The sequence below is a fragment of the Notechis scutatus genome, chromosome Z (genome assembly GCF_049901735.1).
Source record: "Notechis scutatus isolate UNSWTSFEM ecotype Mainland chromosome Z, rNotScu1.2, whole genome shotgun sequence".
NCBI classification, from domain to species: Eukaryota; Metazoa; Chordata; class Lepidosauria; order Squamata; family Elapidae; genus Notechis; species Notechis scutatus.
The window spans coordinates 114,738,459-114,747,295 of NC_142025.1; the positions used below are offsets into that span (position 1 = coordinate 114,738,459).

Genomic DNA, 8,837 nt, shown 5'->3' on the forward strand with positions numbered 1-8,837 from the left:
GTGCTGAGATGGAAAGATTAACCTTAAAAATAAAAGAAAAAGAAGATTCAGAATAGAATAGAATTCTTTATTGGCAAGTGTGATTGGACATACAAGGAAATACTACTTGATATGGAATAAATTCTATGGCTGGTTAAAGACAAGGGGTAGAAATTAGAGAAAAAAATGAATGTTGTTATTAAAAACAGAGATGATGTATAACTTCAATATTATCTGATATTACAGTATAAGTATTCTTATTAGAAAATGGAGCATTATTTTTTTATAGTAGTAGTCATGGTTCTTATTCTTTGTAAAAACAGATTCGGACAAAATGTTGTATTCAAAAATGTTTAAAAAATTTAAAAAATAAAAAAGGAATGGATAGTATAAAAATGATGAACATGTCTCTGCAAATATTGGACATCATTTGAGCAAAAATCTAAAATATAATAACAGGGAACAAGAAAGCTAGATGACCAAAATCAAACTCAATGGATGTTTTGAAAAGAAGAAAGGACATGGTAAAAGAATCTAGAAAAAATATGATCACATGGCAATATCAGCATTTCTTTTGGAATGTGCAAATTATAGATTTTAATAATCATAAATATCATACACAAATACTTCTTTCTCAAAAATAAAAAATAACTATTTCTATAACTTTATATACTGTATTCTTTTTACAGATAGCACATTTTCTATTTCTTTTTTAGGCAATTTCTCTGAGCCAGTAATATCACATGATGAACTACTTTCTCTTTGTGAGTTGTTCCCTGTGGTTGAGATCAGGTCTAAAAACAATGATGTAGCATTTTGGAAAGAATATGCATCCCAGTAAAGCAGCACTGGAGGACAAGATGGAGAAGACCTCCACAGCTACCATGGTTTTTCCTTTTGTGCTCAGATAGGCTGGAAAGAAGGAGATCCACACACTGCAAAAAGTCAACATGCTGAAGGTGATGAACTTGGCTTCATTAAAGCTGTCAGGTAATTTACGGGCAAGGAAAGCCACAATAAAGCTTGCAATGGTCAAGATACCCAGGTAGCCCAAGACACAGTAGAAGAAGAAAGGTGACCCCTCATTGCATTGTAAAGTCATTTCTTGGGGCTCTGCATGCATGTCCAACTCAGGGAATGGGGGAAATGTTGACAACCAAAGAATACAAATACATACTTGGATCAGGGAGCAGGAAAGAACAGTACAAAAAGCCAATCTATTCCCCACCCATTTCCTCATTTGAGATCCTGGTTTAGTGGCCATGAAGGCAACAACCACGGTGATGGTTTTGGCTAGGACACTAGAAATGACCAGTGAGAAAGTGATGCCAAACACTGATTGTCGGAGAAGGCAGGTCACTTTGCCGGGCTGGGTGAGGAAGAAAAAAGAGGAGACAAAGCAGAGCAGAAGAGAGACAAGGAGGGTGTAGGTTATGGACCGGTTGTTGGCTTTGACAATAGGTGTATTCCTGTACTTAATAAAAGTTCCAAGTACCCATGATGTTAAGAAGAAGAAACCAAGCGCCGCTGAGGCTAAACCAATTCCTAATGTTTCTTCAAAAGTTAGAAAAACCAGCAGTTTCAGGATACATCCTTGCTTTTCTTTATTTGGATAATGATCTTCTGAACATTCAAAACAATCTTCCATATCTGGAAAGAAAATCAAGGATATTTTTTTTTCATCTGGGCATTCCATATGGGTTGATTGGTGCTCTCTCAACTTGCTTGTTTCCTTGCAGACATTTTATTACCCTAGCTACATAATGCCATCAGTGCTAGTCAGGACTGCTGTTTACTGTCACTTTATATTCTGGTGTCTTGCCTGTCTGTGTGGGTAAGGGCAGTCTTAGAGATTCTTTGGTTGGGCTCTTTATTGATGGCTCTTTGGCAGTTTTTTGATTGGGATATTGTTTACTTGATAGTTGGTCTGATTAACTTTGGAGTTAATCTGTGCGAATCTGGGTGCTGATTACTGATGGAGAGCTTCTGGAGTCCTTTTGTTTTCTCTTGGGTATGTTGGTTGTCTCTTTTGCACAATTTATAAATGTTGTTTATGTCTATGTGTCTACTATGGTTAATTTGTCAGAGTGCCAAGCTTTTAGAACTTCCATAGTGTTTTTGAACTCAGCTTGGTATAGCAAGTTCACATTTATCCAGTTGAAACTATGCTAAGTCTGTCTATATGTTGTGAAATATAAGAGTTTCCATCAGGTCTTCTTAATGTTCAGGGATACATTCTACCAATTTTCTGTCTTTTTGTCCCACATAGTGGTTGTTGGAATCCTTATATTATATGTTGCAGGTGATTCCTGCTTTTTCTTCTAGGGCTGCTGGGTCCTTTGTTTTGCTTAGAGTGTTTTGAAGTGCTTTAGTTAGCTAGTGAACTACACTGATTCCATTCAGTTGTATAGACTGTTGGTGGCTTTTGAGATATTCTTGATGTATGGCCGCATATTTATTTTTAGGGTTAGTGTTGGTTGTGCTATACAGGGTTGAGTGGTCAGGGACATTTTATATAGTTGTGTGAATATACATTTTGTTGGAATGTGTTGTATAGGTGCTCCATTTTTTCCTGCTATTCTAGATTGTTGTAGTGTGTTTGGGCTCATTTAAATAAAACCCTTTCACTGGATACCCATACAACTAACAGCAAACAGCACTCCTTACTAGACTTGATGATATTACCTATTTAGGGTAATGACATATCTGCAAGAAAACAAGCAATCTCAGAGAGTACCAAGGATCACCTTATTAAGTTTAGGTATCCCAGTAATTTATTAAAGTTTGTTTAAGTCTAATGAAATATGGTAGAATTCCTACCCTACCATTTTGATTTGAAATCTTCCCTTCTGGGCATGGAACACAGTCATAGCAGCAGAACTGATCCCCCTCAATCCTTTTCTTCTGGGATCCAGGGAAACAAGGGTCATTGCAACAAGAAAGTGGAAGGACCTGGTGATAACCACAGAAGGTTTTGAAATTGGAGATATTTAACAGAGTTTGTAATTTTATTCCTTTATGGAGGGGGATGATAATTTTTTTGCCAAAGGATAGATAAAAGGATAGATGTAGGAATTTTAAAAAAGTAGAAATTAGATGTCAAGCCTGAAATTGACATATGTGTAGCCATTTTAGTTAGGCTTAATATATATTCTTTTTCTTACTTTCTCTGTGGCAGTCCTGGGGGGAAGGGTTTACTGCTTGCCACATTCCTAAGGGGTGAGGAGTGGAGATAAAGAGGGTTGTTTTGGCTAGGTGAGTATCCTTCTCATGGAAAATGAGCTGTCCGTGCTGGGGCCCCTTGAGGTAGAGATTTATACACCAAGCAACGTTGAATTACTTCTATTAGAGAATGTGACTTTTGGGGATTGTTTCTAACTTTTAATATTGTGGGGAATTTCTGGGTTGTGTCAGATCTGAAATTACCCTGGACTTTGCCAATTTGATGCTTTCCTAAATAATTTGCTTTGGAAGATGGACTTTGGTTTTCTTTTTATATGGATTTCATGACTTGGAAACCTGACATTAGAATGATTTGAAAAATTTCATGTTTGAAAGTCAGGGTGAGCAAATAATAATAATGCAAACAGGATTTTGTATTGTAATATCACTTTGTCAATTTAATGAGTATTTGTTCATCAACCACATTTGTTTCTTTAAAATCCAGAAATCAGATTTTGAAAGAGACTAGGGATTGTAATGGATTAAGCATGGTCAATTCACTTATTCAATACCCAATACCTGGTTCAAAGCCGGATTCCAGACAATCACATCTTCATCAATAAATAATTCCTTCCCTTTTGGAGCCTGTAAATCCAGCTTTCCAACTCTAACTCTCTGAAAAGATCTGTTTGGAAAAGTGATCAAGTTGGTGATGTCAAATCCACCTTTTGCTTCTCCTTTCTCATTCAGGAGCATTCTCTCTCCAGCTGAATTGTTGAAAGAAATGCCTTGAAGAAATGAATGGAGCTACTCGAAACAGAATGGAAGAAATAGACAGTTGAAAGCAAGCACAGAGAAGGACAACATATTCAAATTTCATTCAATCATTCTTCATATTCCAATAACTATTATTAAACATGTACACTTAGAAATTTGATAATCCATATTGCATGGAAAAGTACATGTCCACTCCATTATTTGTTTGATATTATTTTAAGGAAAGTTGGGGATGAACTGAAGCACAGTGAAAATAAGCTTTTGGAATTCTGCAAAGTGCTTTATGTTTTATGTCCACTACTTAAAAAACTAATTCAAGATAGAGCATATATATTTCATCATTGGTACAAAGCTATTTGAGAGTCCAATTAATTTCTTTTAGCCAATATTTTAGAATCTGAGACTTAAGCATTCTTTCATAGATAAATGAGAATCAAAGACTATTGCAAACATAGAGTTGTTTCAAACTATGCTTGCCAAATATAAGAAGGACCACTACTTCATTCCTCTAAATCCCTGATAGGGACTGAAAACTAAACTTTGAAAAATTCAAGAGCCACACAAAAGATCTTAGAGAATTGATTCTTTTTGGAAGAGATAGTAAAAAGTAATGTAAATTATTTTTTAAACTAACTCTTATTGCGTAATCTATGGTGATTTGCTAAATAATTCCTACTGGCACCTAAAGCATGATTTTTATTGTAGTTCTGGATGATCAGAATAGCAGAACACCTGAATGCTGAGCAGATTCCATTCTCTGAAAGTAAGTGCTCCATTTTCTGTAAGAAATTTTCTCCATTGTTGTTATCCACAGAAAATATCCCAATCCACATCCACCTGAAATGACGAAGCAGTTGGATAATCCCAATGTACTGATGGTGCTCTTTGGGGACCATGAAATAAAGTGAAGAGAGCTTACTGGTCTCAAATTCCTCTTGGGCTAATGAACCATATGTCAGCTAAAAGAAAATACGAAAGTATTCTATTGAGTCTTTAGATTAAGTTTAATTTTCCTATCTTATTTTTATATTAAATATATCCAAGGAACATTTTTCCTCTAGAATTCTTTTAAGCATATAGTAACAAGTTTCTTGGACTTGAAGACCTCCAAAGTTCAACTCTGCTATTTTGAGGATGTTCTCATTGTGTGAAAATATTTTAAACACATGTAGTAGATCAATTGTTTTAATAGAATCCATTCAATTCTTCTCTCAGGTATCGATACCCACTTTGGGTAATGGGCATCATCATTTCAGAAAAGAATGCCAAGCAGTAGACCTTAAGCCATTTAGAATATCTTTGCCGAAACCTTCAGCTATACAGAACATCTTGACAGAAAAGTAAGGTTAATTTTTATGGCCATTAATTATTCCATAACAACCATTAATTATTTTCTGCTGAATCCATTCTGAACTTACTTGTGGAATCTTGAAGAATCGTATAATTTCAGGTATATAAGATGATGTGACAAAATCTAGTCCCCCAATGATAGCTATGAGAGTCTTCTGGCGATCACATTTTTAGTTAGGGACAAATTGTTGGGATTTGATAATAAGGTCCAGAGTGGTGCGATAGGTCATTCTTGAATCATAGTAGCTGTCATAGATGTGGAATCCCAGGGTGATGTTAGGTAAGATCTGGGAGTCCTCAATGATCTCCTTCACAGCAAAGGCCAAGGCAAGGATGTGCTGGTAGAATTTTATTATTACACTGAAAATGATTTCAATATCCCAGTTGAAGTATCAGCCATTTATTGTATATATGTTTGGTCAGAGTGACAATACAGCCTTTTTTTAATTACCTTAAGCTTAGCAAATGTTCTTGAAAAAGATGTTTTGCACTAAAGTTTCACACATAGTGTGACAAACACCTCACCATAAAGTAAAGATAAAAGGTTTATTCTCCTGTAACTAAAAACATTTGGAAGATAGACTTAGATTAGATATGAAGCCTATATTTGTACTTAGAACCTTTTACTCTCAAAAGCTATTTTTGAGAAACTGATTAAGATTAGAAAAAGAAAAAAGAATCCTTACCTTGGTTCATCATAATATGTTATATAAGGATGTTCCTTAAAATTGATTTCATAAAGGTTGCAATAGGTATGGAACACTATCCCACCAATGACGAGGTCCCCAGGTTGGTACCACTCATGTGGAATAAGGAAAGCATCACTTGCAGGGCAGCTCAGAGTCACTACTTTGTTCACCAAAAAATCAGGAGGAGCAACATCTTCCCTCTTGAAAACGTCTGTCTTTTTCATCATATCCAATAGGAAAGATTGTATTATTCCAATCACTATTACAGTAATTAATTCAAGGTGTATATCTGAGAGTGCACATAATGAGAAAATCTACCATTGGGTATTTGGAGATCCATGAGAGTGCAAATTCATGTATTGAATAGCATCAGTGTTTGAACACGTATTCTGGCAGAGGAGAACAGAGGCAGGAAACCCATTGACATGACCCTGACACACAGCCATTATTATCCTTGTGCCAATCCCTTTGGGTTCAAAATGCATTGATTGTTGTTGAATTGAAATAGCCCTCTGTGCAATCTTGGATATTTTTGCCTAGTGAAAAAATTGTGGTGATTCCTGTAGGAGATAATTACTTTGTTTGTGATGAAAGAATAAGTGTCTGACCTTTAAATGCTTTTTGAAATGCACAATTGCTAATAAAATGTACACAGGGGAATTTGCAGCACAAAAAACATCTTTTTGAAATTTATGTTGTGTTTCTTACAATGAATGGTAAATGCAGTTCATTATTATTTTTTTTGTACAGTATCGACACACATAGACTTTTGGGCATTCCCTCTTTTAAGGAGTTTTCCATTCTTTCCAGATCCCCCTATAATAGAAGGAGACACCACTTTTGTTTCTACAATGTACAGTAGAAAGTTAGCAACTACTCCTCTCCTAGAAGAATGAAATATTTTAGGAAATATTAAAAAGGCTGAATATTTCCCCTAAAAGAGAAATAAAAATCTTAAAGGAAACAGAAACTCAGCCTCAGCTCCCTGCCCTTAGCAGATATTTTGCTACCAACAGCCAGCCTATCTACAAGACAAAAGATATTAACCCCCAGGACCTAATAGGAGTAGCCCTCTACCCATCTTCCAGTAGAGCTCTCTAAATGGCACCTGGGGACATTACATCAACCCAACATTCAACCAAACTTGATTCCAACAGCCTAAAAACTATGATCTTATAAACAACGATCTCTCATCCCTTGATTGGCAATTTCTATTCACTGGATGCAATTCTGTAGAAGACCATTACAATATATTTTTACTTGAAGTCAAAAGAGTCATCCAACTATATGTACCAATAACAATTCCCAAAACCGGAAAAAAAACAAATTACCCATAACAATAAGGAAGCTTCAATCCAAAAAGAAATCACTTTGGCGAAAAAACAAATCTGGTCATGTTGCCAACTTCAAAAGTAGATAGAAAAATTTATGCCACCAGATAAAGACTGAATGCACCAATTATAACATAAAACAAGAGGAAAACCTTCTACGCAACAATTCCACCCACGCTTTCTACAATTTTTTAAACAACAAACTAAAAGACTCAAGGTCCATCCCACCCCTGAAAGGACCTAATGGTAAAGACTGCAATGATGACACCATTAAAGGCAACATCTTTAACACATTCTTTGGCTCAGTATTTGTAAACAGCAATGGATCACGCCCAGTATTTCCTAGTCAAACCACAGACAACTACTATAATCTAATACATATATATTTTATAGAAGACAATGTTGAAAAAGCACTACGCAATCTAAAACCATCTCTATCTATTGGACCGGACAGAATATGTGCCTACTTCTTAAAAAAGCTATCCACTGCCATAGCTGAACCTCTAAGCATAAACTTTGAAAAATCTTTCAGGACCAGCTCCTTGCCTAACCTATGGTCACAAGCCACGGTCATCCCCATCTTCAAAAAGGGGAAACCCCAGCCTAGTTGAAAATTACAGACCAATCTCTTTATGCTGAGTCACCTGTAAAGTCATGGAATCAATTATTAACCCATCCATTATATTCTTCACTTAGAGACAAACAACCTACTCTCTAACAAACAATTTGGTTTCAGAAATTTTCTGACAGAACAATTAATCAGGGAACAATCTGCCTCCAGAAGTTGTGAATGCTCCAACACTGGAAGTTTTAAAGAAGAGACTGGGCAACCATTTGTCTGAAGTGGTGTAGGGTTTCCTGCCTAAACAGGGGGATGGACTAGAAGACCTCCAAGGTATCATCCAACCCATGTTATTCTATTCTATTCTATTCTATTCTATTCTATTCTATTCTATTCTATTCTATTCTATTCTATTCTATTCTATTCTATTCTATTCTAGTACATTGAGGGCATGGTTTTGTAGATATGTAGTTAATTCTGGAATGTATGAGAAAGCCAATCAATTGTCATATGCAAGGGAGCAAAAGGCCAGGAAGAACAATGTTTCATTAGCTTCCCTATACTAGACTAATTTTCTGAGTAGCTAAGTCCCAATGAAACAGCCAAATCTAGAGAGGAATTCCAATAGGGGAAGGAAGCCATCTTCTGTGATATTTGCTCTTTTTCCAGACTTTCATTGTGGACTCAAAAGGTCAACTTCCAAGAAAATTATGCTTATAGATAGTGAGTACTGAAAATTTCCTCAGAGATCCAGATGGGGCTATTAAGAAGGCTGTGGAACCAAAAATTTTGTTAATACATGTATTAGGGCTGGGTAGTGAGTTGTTAGATGTCAGGGAGGAAGGAAGGAAGGAAGGAAGGAAGGAAGGAAGGAAGGAAGGAAGGAAGGAAGGAAGGAAGGAAGGAAGGAAGGAAGGAAGGAAGGTCCAATTTAATAAAGGTAATCCATTGAACCTAGAATTCCTAGCGGTTCTTTCTTTATAAAGT

General features: G+C 36.0%; 1 protein-coding gene across 1 annotated transcript; it reads right to left on the reverse strand.

Annotated features, from left to right (window-relative positions):
- Positions 1–730: 730 nt before the first annotated feature.
- On the reverse strand, positions 731–3,897 carry LOC148129144 (vomeronasal type-2 receptor 26-like). Its single transcript, XM_087946152.1, has 3 exons — positions 3,721–3,897; positions 2,805–2,883; positions 731–1,629 (listed from the first exon to the last, which is right to left on the reverse strand). Exons 1-3 carry the CDS (start codon positions 3,895–3,897, stop codon positions 731–733), a joined length of 1,155 nt encoding a protein of 384 aa, XP_087802278.1.
- Positions 3,898–8,837: the final 4,940 nt, after the last annotated feature.